At 30.8% G+C, this 24,476-nt stretch overlaps 1 protein-coding gene across 4 annotated transcripts in view; it reads right to left on the minus strand.

Annotated features, from left to right (window-relative positions):
• LOC145330283 (uncharacterized) overlaps positions 1-24,476 on the minus strand; it is a 47,203-nt gene that overhangs the window by 21,975 nt on the left and 752 nt on the right. The window contains exons 2-9 of one of the 4 annotated variants that reach the window (XM_080174919.1): positions 23,698-23,865; positions 23,177-23,268; positions 22,653-22,702; positions 21,229-21,260; positions 21,094-21,134; positions 12,650-12,713; positions 11,622-11,722; positions 10,950-11,043 (exon numbers count right to left, since the gene is read on the minus strand). In XM_080174919.1, coding sequence (XP_080031045.1) covers positions 10,950-11,043; positions 11,622-11,722; positions 12,650-12,713; positions 21,094-21,134; positions 21,229-21,260; positions 22,653-22,702; positions 23,177-23,268; positions 23,698-23,865 — 642 coding nt within the window. Of the gene's footprint in view, positions 1-10,949; positions 11,044-11,621; positions 11,723-12,649; positions 12,714-21,093; positions 21,167-21,228; positions 21,261-22,652; positions 22,703-23,176; positions 23,269-23,697; positions 23,866-24,476 lie in introns of all 4 variants that reach the window. The other 3 variants (XM_080174920.1, XM_080174921.1, XM_080174922.1) reach the window with 3 other exon arrangements.

The raw sequence follows: 24,476 nt of genomic DNA on the forward strand, positions 1-24,476 counted from the left end.
ATCAGTAATCCACCACCACCTAAAACTTCGAATCAAACACTTTTTATTACCATTATCTTCTTAATTATTATATTAAATAATTATTATTATATGTCTTAACAAAATTATGATTATCTATTATAATATCTAACCTATTACTAATGAATCAAATACTCTTATTACATTAAATCTCTAACAATCTTATAAACTACACACTTAAAATTATTTAACCTCCCACTAATTATACTATTATAATTATGAATTATAACATCTAACCTATTACATATCAATCAATAATTATTCAAACTGAATATTGTTATCGAATTATTAATCATAATTTTATAATTATATTATCTTCCCTATAACAACTAATTCAATAATTTCACATAATAATTATAATTATCTTTACTATTTTATTCATATCAATTATCTTTATCTTATTATTGTACTTACCTTATAATTATCTTATTATAAACACTACAACAATCATATCATCTAACCTACTGCAAATAAATTCATAATTACTCATGCTAATTATCATTATCTTATTATTACTTATTAATTGTATTATATAACCTACTATAAATCAGTTTTTATTCATATTAATTACAATTATCTTACTATTATTTATCAATTATAATAAAATAATTATCAATTATAATATCTAACCTCTTACAATCATTCAATAATTACACATAGTAATTATAATTATCAATATTACAATCTTACCTATTTTAATCAATCAATAATTACACATTGTATTTATAATTATCAATAATATTATCTAACCTATTACAACACAATCAATAATTACACATATTACTCATAATTATCAATAATATTATCTATCCAATACCAAACAAATCAATAAATAATTACTAATATTGGTTATAATTATCAATTTTATTATCTAACCTATTACAAATCAATCAATAATTACTCATATTGAATATAATTGTTAATTATAATTCTATAATTATCAATTATATTATATTACCTATAACACCTAAATAAAAAATTACTCTTAATAATTATAATTATCTTTACTATTTCAATAAATAATTACTCAACTTATATATCATTATCTTATAACTACCTATTAAAAATAATTTAATCATTACTCATTTTATTACAATTATCTCATTATTACTTATAAGTAATAATTATAATTATCAATTTTTATTATCTAACCTATTCCAAATCAATCAATAATTACTCATAATAATCATCAACATCTTATTAACATCAATTCTATTTCATAATATTATAATTATCAATTATAATATCTAACCAATTTAAATCAATTCAATAATTACTCATATTGAATTTAATTGTATTATTATTGCTTATTAATTATATTATTATCTAACTTTTTACTAATCAATCAACAACTATTCATATCATTAATAATTATCTCATTTATTATTTTAATTATCAATCACTAATTCTTATTCATTTCAAATTTCAATTATCAATCAAATTACCTAACCTATTATACACATAATACTATTTATTATTACATTGTAATTATAATTATCTTTTTCTACAATACTATAATCATCAGTTCTTATACTATCCCAATTATAACTAGTTTCAATGTTGTTAATTATTATTTTATAATTATAATTATATAATGCATATTGCATATTCCAATTAAACTCAAGAAATTATTTCTTAGTAAATATAAATTCTAATGATTATTACTTTGTAGATTCTAATGATTATTACTTTGTAAATATAAATTATAAAGATTATTACTTTGTAAATTTTTTTATTCTAATGATTATTACTTTGTAAATTTTAATGATTATTACTTTGTAATTATAAATTCTTATAATTATTATTTAGTACTTTTTTTGCAACAATTACCCCACATTCTGCTCTGCTACAGGCTAATGCCTTAGACCCCTTACTATATTGCTTTTGATATCACTACTCTTTTTACGCGGTCCCACTAAAGTTAAGTAACTTATTTCCTCATAATTTTTCCGTGTGCCATAAATGTGGTCGATAATCAAACAATCGATTTACAATTTATGGCAATCCCAGCATTGGTACACTCAGGAAAAATTAAGGAAATTGGAGACAATTGTAATTTATTACAATTGTCGAAAAATTTTCAATTTTTCCATATACCCTGATCATGAGAAAAATTTTATATACCGGTTTACGGGGGGGGTTGGAGGTATTGCCTGTCATTTTTGAGGGGGAAGGGGATGACCTAGGAAAATGGGAAAGGTGCCAAAAGATGCGTATTTACCATACGCAAATAGCAAAAAAAAGTTTGGACCGATCGGACCAATGGTCTGCGCGTGGCGGGCGCGAAAGCGCCAAAAAAACGCCTAAAAAGTTAGCAAACTGCAAAATCGTCAAATAGTGACTTATGTGAAAAAAAAGTGAAAATGCAAAACCTTCGATGGGGCAACATTAATACCGCCAAGACCGTGATAGATAGAGACGAATGGTTTTTTCAGGGCACTAAATCTCCGTCATGGCATCCCGAAAGTTTTATTTTGGTGACCCCCATCCCCCCCGAAGGGGGGGATATGGGCCCCCAAACTCTTGCAATTTGGTGTTTTTCACAAAATCCTTCTGGGTCAATTTTGGACAGGAAAGAGTCATTTTGGCGGGGTCTGAACATCAGGCCCATAAAACAAGTCCATTGAGACGTGTTAGAATGTGAAAAAAAATTTGGACCCGCCGATGACCGTTTTGACCGTTATTGACCGTTAAACGTAGCGATTTTCGGTTTTTCGGCCAAAACTGGTGCAAGGAGTCGTTTTTCGGGATTGACATACAAAAGCAAGTTTGTCCAACTTTTTGAGGCGGACATTTCATTACTTATGCATTATCCGCCTCGGGCGAACCATTTGGCCGTTAGGCGCCGCCGAAGGCGCGATTTTTGACGTTTTTTCGAAAAATCTCGGTTTTTGCCCCTTTAGGGGGTGACGGAGTCGTTTTAGCGACAATGACCTTTTCTTCACTTTTGTAGAACTTTTTAAGGCGGACATTTCTTTACTTATGCATCATTCACCTCTGGCGGACCGTTTGGCCGTTATTCTCCGCCGAAATCGCGATTTTCGGCGATTTTGATGTTCACGAGGTTTTAACGGCCATTTAGGAGGCAAAGGAGTCCTCCAATCAAGATCACTCTGAAATACTTTTCTTTTGCAAATTAAATTTGCTACATTTCATGTAAAGTAAATTTTTTTGTACGTTTAACCAGTTTTGTTCCAGTTGAAATTTTAAAAAAAGATAACAACTACTGTTATTATTACACCACCCCTCGAAATGTATTTACCCCCCTGCAAGAAACAAGTTTGGATGAAATAATTTTTTAAGCCGAAGGCTCCAAACTTGTTTCTTGCAGGGGGGTATTTAGGATCAGAGGTAACTTCAGTTTTTAGTACATTCCCTCTCTAAATATAACAACTACTATTATTATAACACCACCCCCCAAAATATATTTACCCTTGCAAGTAACTTGTAAATTATATTATCCTACCTATAACAACTCAATCAATAATATGATATAATAATTATAATAATATTTATCTTATTATTGTACTTATCTAATAATTATCCTATTATAAACACTATAATAATAAGCAACTAAATTCATGATTACTCTTGCTTATTATTACTTATTAATTATATTATCTAACCTATTAAAAATCAGTTTTTACTCTTATTGATTACAATTATCTTACTATTACTTATCAATTATCATATTTTAATTATCAATTATATTATCTAACCTACTTCAATCAATCAATATTTACACAATTAATTATAATTATCAATAATATAATCTAATCTATTACCAATCAATCAATAACTCTACACATATTAATTATAATTATCAATAATTTTATCTAACCTATTACAAATAAACTATTATTTACTCATAGTATTTATCATTAAAAATATATCAATTATTACTAATATTAATTATCTTAATTATCTTATTATTTATTTTATTAAACTATTATCTTATACAAATCAATCAATAATATTTATTATATTTGTCTTTTATCTTTTATTATAGTATTATAATAATCATATTATAATTAAAGCCATTTCTAAATTACATCTTTTAAATTATAAATTAACATACATATCCCATTACAAATCTAATACTAATTATTATTACTTTATAATTATAATTATCTTTTTTTGTAATTATAAATTAATCAATCACTGAAATTGAATACTTTGTGATGGTAATTGTAATTTGTAATTATCCTTATATTTTCTAATATATCTCTAATGATTATTACTTTGTAAATATAAATTGCAATTAACTATTATTACCTTGTAAATTTGAATACTAATTATTATTATCTCTTGCAATTATTACTTTGTAAATCTGAATACTAATTATTAATCCTAAGCAATTATTACTTTGTAAATATATGTATTCAAGTTTTAATAACCTCTTACACACATTTTGCTTTGCAACAGGCTGATGCCTTGGGTATATATGATTACTTACAATTTCTTTTTGGTCCCCATACCTCAAGTAACTTATTTCCTCATAATTTTTCCGTGTGCCATAAATGTGGTCGATAACCAAACAATCGATTTACAATTTATGGCGATCCCAGCATTGGTACACTCAGGAAAAATTAAGGAAATTGGAGACAATTGTAATTTATTACAATTGTCGAAAAATTTTCAATTTTTCCATATACCCTGATCATGAGAAAAATTTTATATACCGGTTTACGGGGGGGGTTGGAGGTAATGCCTCAAATATTTAGGGGGTAAGGGGATGACCTAGGAAAATGGGAAAGGTGTCAAAAGTTGCGTATTTACCATACGCAGATAGCAAAAAAAAGTTTGGGCCGATCGGACCAACGGTCCGCGCGTGGCGGGCGCGCAAGCGCCGAAAAAACGCCTCAAAAGTGACCGCGGCAATTTTCCGTCAAATAGTGACTTATGTGAAAAAAAAGCCATTTTTCAAAACCTTCGATTTTCAAATGTTAATACCGCCAAAACGGTGACAGATAGAGACGAATGGTTTTCGCGGGTCATCAGATCACCGTCGTGGAATTCGGAAACTTTTGTTTTGGTGACCCCCATCCCCCCCGAAGGGGGGGATATGGGCCCCCAAAGTTTTCCAATTTGGTGTTTTTCACAAAATCCTTCTGGGTCCATTTTGGACAGGAAAGAGTCATTTTAGCGGGGTCTGAACATCAGGCCCATAAAACAAGTCCATTGAGATGTGTTAGAAACTGAAAAAAAATTTGGACCCGCCAATGACCGTTTTGACCGTTATTGACCGTTAAACATAGCGATTTTCGGTTTTTCGGCCAAAACTTGCTCAAGGAGTCGTTTTTTGGGATTGACACACAAAAGCAAGTTTGTCCAACTTTTTGAGGCGGACATTTCATTACTTATGCGTTATCCGCCTCAGGCGCGCCGTTTGGCCGTTACGCGCCGCCGAAGGCGCGATTTTTGATGATTTTTTGAAAAATCTCGGTTTTTGCCCCTTAAGAGGGTGACGGAGTCGTTTTAGCGACAATGACCTTTTCTTCACTTTTGTAGAACTTTTTAAGGCGGACATTTCTTTACTTATGCATCATTCACCTGCGGCGGACCGTTTGGCCGTTCTTCGCCGCCGAAATTGCGATTTTCGGCGATTTTGCCGTTCGCGAGATTTTAACGGCCATTTTGGAGGCAAAGGGGTACTCCAATCAAAACGACTCTGAAATACTTTTCTTTTGCAAATTTAATTTGCAACATTTCATGTGAAGTGAGTTTTTTTGTACATCTAACCCGTTTTGTTCTATTTGAAATTTTTAAAAAAAGATAACATCTACTGTTATTATTACATCACCCCCCAAAATGTATTTATAAATTCTAATGATTATTACTTTGTAAATTCTAATGACTATTACTTTGTAAATTCCAATGATTATTACTTTGTAAATTCTAATTATTATTACTTTGTAAATTCTAATGATTATTACTTTGTAATTATAAATTATAAGGATTATTACTTTGTAAATTCTAATGATTATTACTTTGTAAATTCTAATGATTATTACTTTGTAAATTCTAATGATTATTACTTTGTAAATTCTAATGATTATTACTTTGTAATTTTAAATTCAAATGATTATTACTTTGTAAATAAATATATTCCAATGATTATTACTTTGTAAATATGAATCTAACTTTTTTTGTAACCATTCACGCACATTTCTCTCTGCAACAGGCTGACGCCTTCAGTGAAATATTGTCATTTCTTTTATATGCAGACACTTCTTTTACCGGGTCCCATATACCCTAGTAACTTATTTCCTCATAATTTTTCCGTGTGCCATAAATGTGGTCGATAACAGAAAAATCGATTTACAATTTATGGCGATCCCAGCATTGGTACACCCAGGAAAAATTAAGGAAATTTACATATAATTTTAATTATATGTAAAAATTTTCAATTTTTCCAATACCCTGATCATGAGGAAAAGTTCTAGTACCGGAAATCGGGGGGGGGTTGGCGACATTGCCCGTCAGTTTTGAGGGGGAAGGGGGTGGGCCAGGGGGATGAGACCAGTGTCAAAAGATGCGTATTTACCATACGCAGATGGCAAAAAAAAGTTTGGCCCGATCGGACCAACGGTCCGCGCGTGGCGGGCGCGTAAGCGCCCAAAAAACACCTAAAAAGTTAGCAATGTGTATTTCCATCAAATTCATACTCATGTGAAAAAAAAGCCATTTTTCAAAACCTTCGATTTTCAAACGTTAATACCGCCAAGACCGTGACAGATAGAGACAAATGGTTTTCGCTGGTCACCAGATCACCGTCGTGGAATTCGGAAACTTTTGTTTCAAAGACCCCCATCCCCCCCGAAGGGGGGGATATGGGCCCCCAAAGTTTTGCAATTTGGTGTTTTTCACAAAAACCTGTTGGGTCCATTTTGGACAGGAAAGAGTCATTTTAGAGGGGTCTGAACATCAGGCCTATAAAACAAGTCCATTGAGATGTCTTAGAAACTGAAAAAAAATTTGGACCCGCCAATGACCGTTTTGACCGTTATCAACCGTTAAACGTAGCGATTTTCGGTTTTTCGGCCAAAACTTGCCCAAAGAGTCGTTTTTCGGGATTGACATACAAAAGCAAGTTTATTTAACTTTTTGGGGCAGACATTTCTTTACTTATGCAACATCCGCCTCAGGCGGACCGTTTGGCCGTTACGCGCCGCCGAAGGCGCGATTTTTGACGATTTTTCGAAAAATCTCGGTTTTTGCCCCTTAAGAGGGTGACGGAGTCGTTTTAGCGACATTGACCTTTTCTTCAATATTGTAGAACTTTTTAAGGCGGACATTTCTTTACTTTTGCATCATTCACCTCCGGCGGACCGTTTGGCCGTTATTTGCCGCCGAAATCGCGATTTTCGGCGATTTTGCTGTTCGCGAGGTTTTAACGGCCATTTAGGAGGCAAAGGAGTCCTTTAATCAAAATGACTCTGAAAAACTTTTCTTTTGCAAATTTAATTTGCAACATTTCATGTGAAGTAAATTTTTTTGTACATCTAACCGGTTTTGTTCCAGTTGAAATTTTAAAAAAATAACAACTACTGTTATTATTACACCACCCCCCGAAATGTATTTACCCCCCGCAAGAAACAAGTTTGGATGAAATAATTTTTTAAGCCGAAGGCTCCAAAAAAATTATTTCATCCAAACTTGTTTCTTGCAGGGGGGTATTTAGGATCAGAGGTGACTTCAGTTTTTAGTGCATTCCCTCTCTAAATATAACAACTACTATTATAACACCACACCCGAAATGTATTTACCCCCCGCAAGAAACAAGTTTGGATGAAATAATTTTTTAAGCCAAAGGCTCCAAAAAAATTATTTCATCCAAACTTGTTTCTTGCAGGGGGGTATCTAGGATCAGCGGTAACTTCAATTTTGATACATTCTATCTCTATCTTTCAATGACTAGGTATTATTACTACAGTTATTAATTGAATTATCTAACCAATAAGTAATCTACCACCACCTAAAACTCTAAAATAAACACTTATTATTACCATTATCTTCTAAATTATCATGTAATAATAATTAATTACATTAAATAATTATTATTATATGTATTAACAAAATTATGATTATCTATTATAATATCTAACCTATTACTTATGAATCAAATAATCTTATTACATTAAATCTCAAACAAATCTATAAACTACACACTTATAATTATTTAACCTCCTACTAATTATACCATAATAATTATGAATTATAGCATCTAACCGATTACATATCAATCAATAATTATTTAAAGTGAATATTGTTATCTTATTATTAATCATAATTTTATAATTATATTATCTTCCCTATAACAATTAATTCAATAATTTCACATAATAATTATAATTATCTTTACTATTTTATTCATATCAATTATCTTTATCTTATTATTGTACTTATCTTATAATTATCTTATTATAAACACTACAACAATTATATCATCTAACCTACTGCAAATAAATTCATAATTACTCATGCTAATTATCATTATCTTATTATTACTTATTAATTATGTTATACATCCTACTATAAATCAGTTTTTACTCATATTAATTTCAATTATCTTACTATTACTTATGAATTATAATATAATAATTATCAGTTATATTATTTAACCTCTCACAATCATTCAATAATTACACATAGTAATTACAATTATCAATATTATTATCTTACCTATTTCAATCAATCAATAATTGCACATGTTGATTAAAAGTATCAATAATTATTACAAATCAATCAATAATTACAAATATTACTCATAATTATCAATAAAATCATCTATCCAATACCAAACAAATCAATCAATAATTACACATATTACTTATAATTATCAATTATGCTTTCTAACCTATTTCATATCAATTAATAGTAACACATTTTGATTATAATTATTTATTATTAATTATAATATTATAAATATCAAATATATTATCTAACCTATTTAAAAATAACAAACCAATCAATTATCACACATAATAACTTTAATTATCTTATAATTACTTATTGATTAAATACTATAATTCACTATTATATTTTCTTACCAATTATCATTATCAATTAATGATTACACATAATAATTATAATTATTTTATTACTAATACTATAATTATCAATTATATTGTCTTACCCTTTACAAATCAATCAATAATTACTCATATTAATTATTATCATCTTGTTGTCAATTATTTATTATAATACTATAATTCACAATTATAATATCTTACCCATTAAAAACCATCAATAATTACACATAATAATAATTATCTCATCATTATTATTCATCAGTTTTAGTATTATAATTAATAATTATTATACCTAACCTATTACAAATCAATCAATAATTACTCATATTACTTATTATTATTACTTACTAATTATCATTTTATTATTATAATTTATATTAAATAACATTAATTGTAAATTATTTTGTAATCGTAATTTTAATTTATAATTATCTTTTTATTATCTAATTGATCTCTAATGACTATTACTTTTTAAATATAAATTCTAATTAACTATTATTACTTTGTAAATGTGAATACTGATTATTACTATCCCTAGCAATTATTACTTTGTAAATATAATTAAAATTAATATCATAATAATCATTACTTTGTAAATCTGAATACTAATTATTAATCCCTAGCAATTATTACTTTGTAAATATGAATTCAACTTTTTGTATCCTTTCACTCACATTTTGCTCTGCAACAGGCTGTCAATTCTTATAAACGATTACTTACAATTTCTTTTCGGTCCCCCATACCTTTAAGTAACTTATTTCCTCATAATTTTTCCGTGTGCCATAAATGTGGTCGATAATCAAACAATCGATTTACAATTTATGGCGATCCCAGCATTGGTACATTATATATAATGAGCATAATTTAGTGTATAAAGCATTTGGACTACAAAAGCAATCTCGGCGTTATCCTCTTAGAAAATTTTTTTTCAATTTTGTACCCCCCCCCCCCCCCCCCCCCCCCCCGACTACCGACGAACAACTATTTTAGGTTTGGTTAGGTTTTAGGCTAGGGAGCCGAGCGCTGCGGCTAGGGAGCCGAGCGCTGCGGCCAGAGTTCAAAGTTCGCTGTTTGGGGGGGGGGGGCCCGGGGGGGGTACTCAAATTTTCAATATTGAAAAAAAAATTTCTAAGAGGATAATACCGCAATCTCCTACTAGGCTTCTAGATACATTTCAATGATCTGAATTTTATGAAGTTTCACACAAAATTACACAAGAATTAAATTGATAGAAATAATATTTCTGGCCTAATTTTTTAAAATAAAAAAAATGAATTATTTATTTCATACTCAATCATGGATGGAGATTTCCAGGCCTTCTCCAACTAGTTTAAAATCTTTTGATAAAAATTAAGAAAAAAAAAATTTGTACAAAACCTCAATAATTACTATGCATATAAACAAATCTACTATAGGTTAACAAACAAATGAGGTATATCTATCTACATAAAGAGATTACACTAAGCATATCTCAATCTTTTTCTAAGATTTTATTATTTCTAAAGTTATTCCTTTTTAAAATGACACAGTAACATAATATAAAAATTGTTAGAATCTTGAATAAACTTAAAGTAATCTCTGCTTAATTTACTATTAAACCAGGGTAATGTATTTATATGCATACATGTATGTATTTATATGTATGTATTCTATTTCTTTTACAGGGTGACCAACTAATTGTTCTTTAAACATGATTGTTAATTTTATCTTTTCTTTCTCAATAAATGCTGTTTATTGGAATGATTTAGCTTTAGAGTAGTAATTAACTAATTTATGACCTTGTTAGTTGAACAAACGTTTAATAGTCTGCTTTGTTATTACCTCCCATTTCCTTTCTGTTTAAGAAAACGGACTTAAAGAAAACTTTAAGTTGGTCACCCTGTATTTGGTAAGTACCGTCGCGGTAATTATTTGAAGGTGATGGCTGATCTCGGCTGTTTGGAGGAGATTCTCCGTTCTGAGTATCTTTCAATTTCCGTTTTACTGTTCGTCCTTTTTGTTAACAGGTTGGTGAACAGGAATTTTTATCATATTTGTAGCCCAGTCATTTTGGTTTTTGCATTAAAAGACAAAACATGTTGTTTTATTTATCACTAGCGGCTACGCCCCTAGAATCCTCTAGGGGAGGGTGAAAAATCGACCAACCCTTCATTTTTACTTTTAATTGAAAAAAAGTTTTAGAAAAAAATTTTTGGGTGGTGGGGGTGATTTTTTAATTGAATGGTGGAAATACCCTCCCTCAAAATACTTAACAACATTCACTGAACCTATAAGAAGCTTCACTGTAAAGGAGAACCATATCGATCTAGTGGTTAGCGAGATCCTTTGCTACAGACAGAAAAAAAGCTCATTACTTTATATAATTGGATTATTGCAGTAAAACAATATGATACTCTTCAAATTGGCAGTTAAAGTCTTTGGCAGGTTTCATGCCATTTTTTGGGAGAGTTATATTTCCTTTTTTTAAAAGCAGCACAATTATTAAAAATATTTCCTTTTAAAAACCTGGGTTTAGAACAACTTAAGACTTTTCAAATAAGAAAAATGATAAAATTCCATCGTTAAAATTCCTGAAAGCATTGAGGATTCCGAGATAGTGGACAGATCTTTGCTCATATATGAATTTGTTCGCTTTACAAAGCTTCGACTCCGCCTCCCAGAACTTTTTTCTAGTAGATTACAAACATTTGTTTACACATGTGTAGCAGAGCTACTAACATTACACATGCACAATTAAAAATACTACTAATTAGTTCATCAAGGGAATTAATGTTTTTACTTAAAATAATGATTTTTAGCATATCATGTATCTTAAAAAATATACATTTTATATTATCAATTTAGAAAAATATCAAATCTAGATAAATAGGTGTGGCAATCCTTCCACTTTTGTCTTAAAACATTAATAGTGCCAAATAGAATAATTCTATAATAATAATACTATAATTAAGCCTATATCACACCAAGAAAACTTAAATTTTAATTTTTTCTTCCTTGTTTTTTTCTATTAATTGAAATTCCAAATAACGAAAAAACTAAGAAAACCAATAACCACAAAAAGTATAAATATATGAGTGGATATAAGGGTGTTTCTATTTAATTACAGCTTGAATTTGGCAAAGTGTTTGACATGTCTGTTTTTAATGACCTTATCAAATGCAACGTCTCTCTAAATTCTACCTTTATACTGAAACTGTTTAGACAAAATCTTTGATTCCTAACCAATATAAAAAATGCTTTTGCAATATCAATTCATAAATAAATTTTTCAAGTGTAAAAGAAAAATCCGCTTTAGTCCCTTTCGTGGCAACGCCCCTTAAGGGGTGATTCGTCGTATTTTCAAAACGGCCTTTGATAGGTCATATTATAATGCTTTAGGTGATTGCCCTTCAGGGTTGGGCAAATGGCCTCGCAGGATTAGAGCCCCCCCGCAAGGGCTAGAAATAGGAGAAAAGCTACTGTGAAAATACGAAGAAACGCCCCTTAAGGGGCGTTGCCACGAAAGGGACCCGAAAAATCTATTCTTTAAAAGGATTTTTCTTGTATACAAATGTCTGTCATTTTGACACTGGGGGGGAGGGGATTTTCATAGTTACCTGAGGCGGGGGGTACCAGCCTAGCCCCTCCAGTTATGGGGTTCCTCTCTATGTAGTAACCACCCTAAACAAAAAAAAATGATATGAAAATAATATAAAACTTGTTTTTCTTATAATATTTCAGGGATTTTATTTCCAGAAATGCATTTAAAATATAATTTAAGGCACATTATGCTTGAATACAAAAAGAAGGTAATGGTAAGATTAAAGAAAACCAACTTACCAGATATTTGAGAAATCAAAAGAGTGCAAGTAATTTACCCATTAAATTTTTAATACCCACAAAACATCTTAGAAAAAAAAATTTAAAAAATTTTCTAAAACAATTTTGTATGTAATATGTTCAACAATGAAATCTTTAAGACATGGTGTTATTTAGCAATTTTAGATAAATATTCTAATTTTAAACTTGTTAACCATCTCCCTCAGCTAAAATCATGTGTACGCCATTCTTAGATAAGGTTTTAATGGCCTTAAGCTAATCTTCTTTATTGAACAGCATGGAAAAAGGGTAAATGTTTTTTTTTATAAACTATATCTTAATTTTCAATTAAAGATTTGTAATAATATTTGATAATCATTATTTCTAAAATACTAATTTACATTTTCATTATTTTTGATTATAATTATAATACATTTCATTAAAATACCCAGCACCAAAAAAATAAAAATATAGAAAAAATGTATCTCAGTCATTACGAGGCATTAAAGAATAAAATTTAAAGTGTTTAACATTTTTAAATAGCAAAAGACTTACATTCTTGGCTATTATTTAAAAGTGAAGCTTTTCTATAATTAGGGTCGGTCCGTACATCCGTCTGTAACGGATAGCTTTTTTCGTTCATTTAGGCATATTATAATTGTCCTATCGATATCAAACTTTGCATGATGAATCCTGTAGTAGTTAGGTGTGATTAAGAAAGCGTAGCAACACTATAATAGTTACCAGAATGTCTGAGTTGATTTTTAACTTTTTAACAACAAATTTTTATGTGATATAATACTCCGATTGATCTGATTTTGTATTACCAATTCCTAGGACATCAAAGTGCAATGTTAAAAGCGAATCATCTCTATAATCAAATCCAAAAAATGTAACTATGTCCTTAAACATTATCCTGTATTTAGACAGTTCTTCAACAGATTTACTTACAATTCTTTTCGACCTAGATAATTTATATTCTCATTATTCAGATCTTACACTCTACAAGTGTTAATGTTCGTTCGTCCTACCGTTTCAGAGCTTATTTTTATGGATGTTGTCATCCTTGTGTTTTTTTTTATAAAAATCAAACAAAAACTAACTATATTATTATGTAAAAAGAATGTATAATATATAAAATGTACTTTAATAAACTTTGCCAAGAAATTTTCTCTTCCTTCTCTACTCAGCCATATCTATAAGAAATGGAAATTTTCTGTAAAGGGATATTCTGAAAGTTTAGATATTTCGCAAAATGGCCGATAAATTGAGGTACATCCCCAATGATTATGCACAAAATTCCCTCATCTGTAGATTACAATAAGTGGTTGTAATATTTGGACACTCAACTAAAAGGAACCAACTATCAAAATTTAATTAAAGTTCCTAAAGTTGTTAATCCAAAAAATAAGAAAACGTTATTATAAAACTTTGGGGACTAGTGTAATAAACAGCAAATTGTCCCCTTCCTAGCTCTGGTTGGCTATAGTGTTCTCATGTATAAGATGTCAAGCAATACTTATATAAAGGGACAGAGTTACTCAAAAATCAGCCATATGACGTCATAAAAATGTGCGATTATCCATCTCTTTTTAATGTGGGCCTTCTTCCCCACTTCTTATTTCATTTCACTCATTTTTATGACGTCACATGACTGATTTTTGAGTCACTTTGTCCCTCTAAAATATTTATTGGTTACAACTTTATATTCAATTTTTATCTATGATTCTAATCTACCATTAGATATATTAAACACATGAATTCCTAAACTGGAGCTTACTCATTATTACCTAAACTAGTAAACATAACCTAAGCATGACAGGTGTCCTACTTTAATACAATATAAGACTCGAACTGATTACCCCTGCAAGTGTTACCGCCCTAACCACTCACCCACTAACCTTCCCAGCTATAATATTCTTTATATCACCAATTATTATGTTAGGAAAAAAGTTAGTAGCACATCTATTCTACAACTAATATTTTACACTATGAACTACTGCATCTTATAATTAATCAATTAGAGTATTGAATTTCAAATTAAATTTCTGTTTTGAATGGCAGAAGAGTTGGAGATGAAAATTTGAATCTTTTTCCACACCTTTAAAACAGGGAATTTCTTTTTATGCTAAACTGGGATTGTCCCGACTTTATTATTTTTCTCTAGCTTCTACTAAATTATTTCAGCATAAATCTTTTCTCTGCATATAATATTTAGAATAATTCCGGCTTTGATTCGGCTAAGCAAATAACGGCCAGTGGCTGCGGCTGTCGCAGCTACGCTGCCGCCGAGCCTTTGATGTGTATATATCTTTGTTTTCAGGTGAGGTTAGTTTAGGTTATATTGGGTACATGGTACACCTGCATGGTTAGAGCACCGTAGGTCACAATTGTTTGTCTGTCAGTCAGCTGATTATGCTGGTTTTTTTTGTGTGAAGATTTCCTGGACAAAAATAATCTTTTGAATTCCTAAGTCAGTTTTTACGTCTATATGTATATTAGATAGATAAATATAATAATATAATATAGAGGACCAAAGATTTTAATTCAGCTGCTATATAAGTTATGCTTCTGATTTTTTCCATATGTGAATTAAATTCTTTATTCTTAAAAGATCTAGGACAAAAGATGATTCAATTTACATAGAACAAAATTGAGAAAATGGGAATTTACCAAATTTAGATCAAGAACAATTTTAGTGCAATATTCCATTTCTTTCTTTTTTTGAAGTGTAGCTTTTTTCGTTAAAATCCTTATTTCAAATTTGATATGACTATTATAACTTAAGAATAAGTTAGGAAGTATAACAACTCTGTAATTATTGTCAGAAGTTTTACAAGTCTATATGAACATGTTGATTTCACGAATTGCTCACATCATACTTTTGCAAATGATTGATTTGCAAATTGAATAAATTGGCCAAGTTTTTAAGAGCATACCAACTTTATAGTTGATATATGTAGGTAGGCAGTTTATTTTTACTACTTTGCCAATCTTTACATTTTATATTTTACTGTTATTTCCTCTTTTCTTTTAATTCATTCTATACTTTTTGTTACATCATTAAAAACTCATACACTTTTAGGTTAAGTATAGAAGTCATTATAGAAGTCATATGAAATGTGAATATTCCTATTGGTTGCAAAAAAACCGATATATCCAGAAAATCTTGGCAAATCTTTGTTTCTAGCTCAATTTTACAACTTTGGAATTTAGGACATGGAATGTGTGTGTGTGTGTGTGTGTGTGTGTGTAAGTATGTTAACATATATAGTGTATGTTGTAGTACTTCAAACCAGTTTTAAAATATTTTTGCTGTCTATTCATTTTCTATGAAAAGCGAATAATAAAGTGTCTTTTTTATTTCAAAGACCACTATTTTGAACTTTTTAAATATGGGACTTAGCACTATCGCTGCTTTATACATAAAACAAGAGGGCTAGCCATACATTCAATATTATTGTCTGCATAATTGAGCCAGATAATTACTTGGATACCGGATATCCGGCAGATTTATAATGCCGGATATCCAAATATTGAAAAAAAGTTTCTTCAAACAAATCCACCGCTGTTTAGCTGACGACTGCCGGCTGCGGCGATTGGCAGCTGCCAAGTACATATTTCGCCGCCAAAAATTATGTTTTGAGATTTCTAATATCAAATTTTCATCTATATAAACATTGTCTGAAAAAATTGTTCTTCTAGCTTCAAAAATAAGAAAATTACAGCCATTAAAAATTTAAAAAGTAGGGATTTTTGTTGTATACTATGCAAGATTGTATTGCCTGATATCCGGCCCAACCCTATTGCATAGATGAATTAAGTACTTTGATATGCAGTATTTGTTCAGACCTCAAAGTGAAATTGACCGAGATTGCTAATTTTTCAGACAGAGATGGGACAATTGTAGATTAATTACTTTTTATCAGGAACAATACCTACATAAACATTTTTTAATTGAAATTAGTTGCCATACTTATTTTCACTGGTGGAAAGAACTATGGAGTATAAAAAGCAAATGGAAAATCATCTATGATATATAAAATTTTGTTAGAATGAGCCATTTCCCCCTCTTAAAAAAAAAATACATAATACCTTAGGCAAAATCTCACAATTAAGACAACAGTGTCTGTCTGTCTGTATGTTGTAAAGGATCTCACTAACCGCTGAATCACTATAATCTTCCTTTGCCATGTAGCTTTTCATAGGGCCTGGTAAATCGTATTTTGAGGCAGGGTACCACCACCCTACCAATAGAAATATTTTTTTTCTTCTTTTTATTGAAACTAAAATTGAAAGTGAGGATCGGGATCGACTCCCTCTTCCCCCCTACCCGTTAAGTGCATCTAGCCGCTTGTTAATATATATTAAGGGTGAAGGAAAAGTGGGGCAGCTTATCGTAACTAGATTTTTTGGCAAGAAAAATAATTTGATATATTTTTCAAACTGTTTATTTTGCATGTACGACAAATGAGGTCAAATCTCTGCTTCAGTCTCTTCTCTCTCTTTTGTCTTCATGGGATATTTCGTGCTCATACATTACAACAAAATTAAAAGATTTAAGCATATTATATATGTCGGTTTCTAAAATTCCCCCAATTCTTTTTTTTTGGGGACAAAAAAACTGCAAACAATATAATCTTTACTAAAATTATTATTGTTAGGCACCTTTTGGCTTTGGTTTGCAGTACTACAATAGCTGTTGTGTGTCTATTAAAATTAAAAACCACATAATTTTTTTCAATTTCAGATAAGCTTTTTCCTTTTCTTTCAAATTCGGACCGGTTTCTGAGAGGCAAATGATTTTTAAGCAATTTAGATAGTATAGTATATATTTTATATAAACACCTTTGGTTGAGATGTTGTATGCTGCAGAGAGAGTCATTTTCTTTTCAATAGAATAATTTTATAGTGTTCCATCAAATCAGTACAGCTAAGGGAAACGAACTTTTCTTGAAAAGAAGCGTAAAGCAAATACACCGCTCTAACTGCTCAAAGACTTGTTACTAAACATAAAGTCATAGCGGCAAAATAAGAAAAATAACTTTAACTATGATTTATTTTATAAAAAATCAGTTACTGGAATTTTAACTTTGAAATTTTTAAAGATGTTCTCAATTCCCTTAAATTGGGATTTCAAGATATATATAATATAACTTTTTTTGTTATTTAAGAATGAGGCTTCATATTTGGGGTATAAGGTCAACTTGTAGCAGTCTTTCAGCAGTTAAAACGCAGGGTTTCATTATTTTGTTTAGACTTTCCCTACCAATGACTAATGTGCAATCATTTTGTAAATAGGTCAGTTAATCCTTTGTTTGATGCTGTAAGTATTGGTGCAAAAAATGGGGACAAATTTCAAATTGATTTGACGGGGCTGATTTTTTTACGTCACAAGTGAAGGGAAAGAAAAGGGAAGGGGGAAAGAAACCCCCTAGAAAAGAGATGGATTTTCCCTTCACTTGTGACTTAAAAAAAAGCCCCGTCAAATCAATTTGAAATTCGTCCCAATTTTTGCACCAATACTTACAGCATCCTTAGTTTCATATCACTCAGTTGCTATCTAGTTTACCTACTTTAGCTACAAACATTAGAGAAATTAGATATTTTGTGGAAACACCTTTCCTAGAATTTAACATTTTCATTTGAAAGAATTGAAAGAAAACCCCTGGGTCCAGATTGATGACTTCATTACATTTTTTTACATCAAATTTAATCTTTTAAAATGGGCCCCTTATTTGGGTCAGTGTTTTTAACATCATTTATCACTTGGACTTTAAATGCGACGCAACAATACAATATATGTTGGTGGTTAATAAGTAGGAAGATTTAATGGTTGGATAGGAAGTATTTAATATCGTATTATTAGATATCAGATAGGGTGACGAGAACTGCGGCTAGGCAGGCAACGATGCCGAGCGCCGCGGACAGAGTTCATAGTTCTGTATAAAAATTTTCAAAACTGAAAAAAATTCTAAGGGGATAATACAAATATATCATACAAAAATGTTGTCAAATTAGTTAAAAATCAGGATTTCTGGTGACGTTTACAGAGTTTCCTTTACCGCATAGGTAAAAAAATATACATAAAACGAATAAATTGGGTAACACGATTAATGATTTTGCGCTCTAAACTAGTACAGGGACAAAGTGACTCAAAAATCTGCCATGTGACGTCAGAAAAATAAGGGATTATCCATCTTTTTTTAGGGGTGGTTTTCTTTCCCAGTTCTCCTCTCATCTCCCTCATTTTTATGACGTCACATGGCTGATTTTTGAGTCACTTTGTCTCTACTCTAAATTATTCTCCTTATTTTATTAATCCATTGCTTTTCTGTATCAAAAGAAATCATTCTTGTTGAGATAATAATAAAAAGTAAAGTGGGAGAAGATTTAATATAATAAGATAGAAAAATAAACAATTTCTTAAACGTTGCATATGTACCATTTCTATCCAAAGCTTACACAAATCTTCTGGAATTGTAAAGTAAATAATGTAATCTAGTCTACAACGTAAATCCTTATGAGAAAAGTAATAGGATGTGTGTCTGTACCGATTGCTTTCGTTAACCACTGAACCGTTATAGTTCCTTTTTACAGTGTAGCTTTTCATAGATCCTAGGAAGGTTTGTAACTATTTCAGGGAAAGAAAAATCGCCTCTAGATAAAAACTTACCCCACCTCATTTTTTTACTTTTTCTTTTTAAAACCAAAATTTAAGTAATGGGGCCGTCGTCGACTCTCCCCTTTATTCAAGAGACCCTTCAGGCCTATAGAGGCGTACCTGTTAGTAAAGGAATAATAGAAAGAATAAAAGGAAAGGGTGATGAAATAGATAGATCATTTTGTTACAGAATGGAGAAAATGTTACTGGGTAGAAGACTTATTAAGTAGCTTTGCATCTAGAAATATGGTAGCAAGGAGTACAACATCCATAAGTAGAGAATGTATGGACTAACAGACAAAGTGAGGTATAGAGTTGATGCATGGGAAGAGTAAGAATATGCGATCTATCTTATATAAATACATTCATGAAACCTTTTTAAAAATTTTAATCTTTGTCTTCTAAAGCATAACCGACAGACAGACTGAGCGAGTAACTAATATACTGGATGCTCATTGGTCAGAAAATCATCACCCCATTTGGGGGGGCGTTGAACGACTGCGGCGGCTGGCAGCTGCCAAGTACAGCTGCGGCCGTTGAAATTTATATTTCGATTTTTCTAATGTAAAATTTACATTAAGATAAACATTTTCTGGAAAAAAAATGTTCTTCTAGCTTCAAAAATTCAAAAAATTACAGCCGTTTGAAATTTTTAAGTAAAATAAGACCTAAAAACAAAGGTTGTTAAATAAAAGGGTGAAGGAAGCGAAAATTGACTTAGACTTATAAAAGGTCGGATATTCATTATCAAACAGGGGACTTGCACAAAAAAAATTAGCCCTCTAGCTCTAACAAGAACTGAGATAATAGGGAGGGGCAATGAACCCCCCCCCCCCGACCGATTGAGGGGCGGCAAGGGGCCCGACTGTAAAGGGTTAATAGCTTCACTACTAAAATTAAGAAGGGGTTCAATATGATTTATACAGAAACTGCATAATAAAAATAATGATTCTCAGATTTCTTATTTTCTTTAGAAATTTTGAACACAAAGGAAAAGAAATTTTCTTTATGTTATCATTTCTAATTGGATTTGGGATTATGTGGAGTGTAGATAGATAGATATACAGATTAAGTTCATCTATACAATCTGCAAGGGTGTGCTAAAGGTGGCTGAAATGGCCTGGGACGTATTCCAGATATCATGAGATATGAGGCAATGGACGATAACTTGTATCCCCATTAATGATATACAAAGTTACCCCTTCAAGCTAAATTTAAGAAAAGTACTCAAAGTTTTTAGGCCAACAAAGGCCCCAATTCATTCATTTTCCACCCCACAAATCTTTTAAAGGTTTCAAAATCATCCAGCAATGTACAAATTTTTGGTGTGCTTTGCGCAACCCCTTGCAAAATCATGTACTTGAGGCTACATGGTTAGGCAAAAAAAAAGTCGAATGTTTGAAGTCTGGGCATAAATATTAAGGAAAACGTAATTTTTTTTACTGTAGAAGTTAAACTTTTAAAAACTTCTAGATTTGCAATGGTATCTCGACGTATTTTAGATAAAAAATAATACCTGAAAAACATTGAAAGTTTAAATATATTGAAAACTAAATGGTAAAAAACAATAAAAATTACCTCAAATTTTTCTCCATCGGGTGGAGGAATAAGGGGAACTGCTACAGAATGACGTCTTCCTCTTTCATCAGTCCTAGATAGATAGATAGATAAATGGATAGATAGACAGATTAAGTGAAGGAATAAGGGGAACACCCACAGAATGTCGTCTTCCTCTTTCATCAGTCCTAGATATATATTTAGATAGATAAATGGATAGATAGACAGATCATGTGAAGGAATAAGGGGAACACACACAGAATGTCGTCTTCCTCTTTTATCAGTCCTAGACAGATAGATATATAGATAAATGGATAGATATATAGATCAAGTGTAGGAATGAGGGGAACTGCCACAGAAAGTTCTCTTCCTCTTTCATCAGTCCTAGATAGATAGATATATAGATAAATGGATATATAGATAGATCAAGTGGAGGAATAAGGGGAACTGCCACAGAATGTCGTCTTCCTCTTTCATCAGTCCTATATAGATAGATATATAGATAAATGGATAGATATATAGATCAAGTGTAGGAATGAGGGGAACTGCCACAGAAAGTTCTCTTCCTCTTTCATCAGTCCTAGATAGATAGATATATAGATAAATGGATATATAGATAGATCAAGTGGAGGAATAAGGGGAACTGCCACAGAATGTCGTCTTCCTCTTTCATCAGTCCTAGATAGATAGATATATAGATAAATGGATAGATAGACCGATTTAGTGGAGGAATAAGGGGAACACACACAGAATGTCGTCTTCCTCTTTCATCAGTCCTATATAGATAGATATATAGATAAATGGATAGATATATAGATCAAGTAGAGGAATAAGGGAAACTGCCACAAAATGTCGCCTTCCTCTTTCATCAGTCCTAGATAGATATATAGATAGATAAATGGATAGATATATAGATCAAGTGGAGGAATAAGGGAAACTGCCACAGAATGTCGTCTTCCTCTTTCATCAGTCCTAGATAGGTAGATATATATAGATATAGATAGATAAATCAAGTGGAGGAATAAGGAGAACTGCCACAGAAAGATGTCTTCCTTTTTTATCAGTCCTAGACAGATGGATATATAGATAAATGGATAGATAGATAGATCAAGTGAAGGAATAAGGGGAACACCCACAGATTGTCGTCTTCCACTTTCATCAGTACTAGATAGATAGATATATAGATAAATGGACAGATAGATATAGATAGGAAAAATCCCATCACAAACAAAAAAAATGTTTACTTTTGTTTTAAACTAAAACTAAAAGTGGAATGTCGATTTTCACTATCACATCCGTCCAAAGTGCCATTGGTGAACAAAATCTTTTTTTGAAATGAGGGTCAAATTCATTTTATGGAGGTTTAAACTACCTTACCTAAACTATATAGCTGCACATTTCCACACAGGCCCAAAATAATGCTCCCCTTAAAGGATCTCTAGTTTGCAAGAGTTAGAGGACAAACATCTACACTTTTCATATACACATATTTCATTTTCTATGAACAACTTTAAAGGACTGTCCGCAACAAAAAAATATTTTGATTTTTCAAATTTGCGGACAGTCCATTTAATTCTTACCTTGTTGTTGTTAACACCAATAAATTTTCTGGCTCGTTATTCTTTTTGGTCTGAAATAGATAGATAATTCATAACTGTATACTTGGGCTTGTAAAGAAACTATGTCAGTATCTTAGGTAGATTAAATAATTATTGCCGAACATACAAAAAGGGACTATATTCTTACAAAATTGGCCTGTACAAATCAAACCCAAAATTTTATCTTACATCCACTGGATTTTGATGCAAATATTTACAAATGCTTTGATCCTTTTTTTTTGGTTATCTTTAGCTAGACAGAAAAACTGAGGTACTTAGACATTAAAAGCCCATTTGTATTAACAAACTAAGAAATATTAATATACTTCATATACAGGGCTAGAATAATGGAAGTTAAATTTACATTGCCCAAACCAATATATTGTAATATTCTGGCTTTATGTGCTAAAAATAATTGTCTGAATGTAAAGTATTTGATATTTTGTAGGGAAAACAGACATAAGGACAAACAAGACTATAGAGTAGCTGGGCTAGGAAACAAAAACCTTTGGATGAAGTTCTGGAAAAGCAAAACTTGCGAGACTACCCCTCTTGGCTGCAGGGTTGGGCATTATTGTTATCTTCTTCTCTACAGTTTCTAGATAGATAGATAGATAGATAGATAGATAGATAGATAGATAGATAGATAGATAGATAGATAGATAGATAGATAGATAGATAGATAGATAGATAGATAGATAGATAGATAGATAGATAGATAGATAGATAGATAGATAGATAGATAGATAGATAGATAGATAGATAGATAGATAGATAGATAGATAGATAGATAGATAGATAGATAGATAGATAGATAGATAGATAGATAGATAGATAGATAGATAGATAGATAGATAGATAGATAGATAGATAGATAGATAGATAGATAGATAGATAGATAGATAGATAGATAGATAGATAGATAGATAGATAGATAGATAGATAGATAGATAGATAGATAGATAGATAGATAAAAAGATAGATAAAAAGATAGATAGATAGATTGGCAGACAGAGCGATTTTTTACCTTTAGCCTCAGACTTTTCACTTCGTTTGGCGGTGGCGGATTTGTTCAACATCTTTTTCCCGCCGTTTTCACAGGCTCGGTTGTTTTTCTTACCGCCGGCGGCGGCGGTACTTTCACAGATGGGCTCTTTCAACTTCTTTCCATGTTTTGTGTCAAATTTATCTTGCTCTAAACAAAACAAGAATGACAACATCCACAAAAGCGAAGCTCTGAAACGATATACAGACGAACATTAACTTTTGTAGAGTGTCAGAACTGAATATACAAAATATGAAAATATAAGGTTTGACAAAATTATACGTAAATTTGTTGCAAAACTTCTTAAGTGCAGAATTCTGTTTAAGGACATACTGACATTTTAATACTTGATTATAGAGATGCTTCGCTCATAATATTGTACCTTATTGTAATAGGAATCAGTAATTAAAAAATCAGATAAATCGGATGATTTTATCACATAAAATATTGTTATTAAAATAGTAAAAAAATCAACATGTTTAAAATGGACGTACGGACATTCTGGTAATTATTATAGAGTTGCTACGCTATCTAAATCGTACCTAACTACTACAGGAATCACCATGCAAAGTTTGAAATCGATAGGACAATTCTAACATGCCTAAATTAACGAATAAAAGCTATCTATCTCGGACGGACGGACCGACCCTAATTATAGAAAAGCTTCGCTTTTAATAAGGTAGATAATTTTTCGAGGTAGTAAAGCTTTGCATATAAATAAATGCTAGAAAAAGTTGCAAAATCATCTCATAATTTAACAA

Source organism: Acartia tonsa, chromosome 10, assembly GCF_053477335.1.
Source record: "Acartia tonsa isolate MP-2025a chromosome 10, ASM5347733v1, whole genome shotgun sequence".
NCBI lineage: Eukaryota > Metazoa > Arthropoda > Copepoda > Calanoida > Acartiidae > Acartia > Acartia tonsa.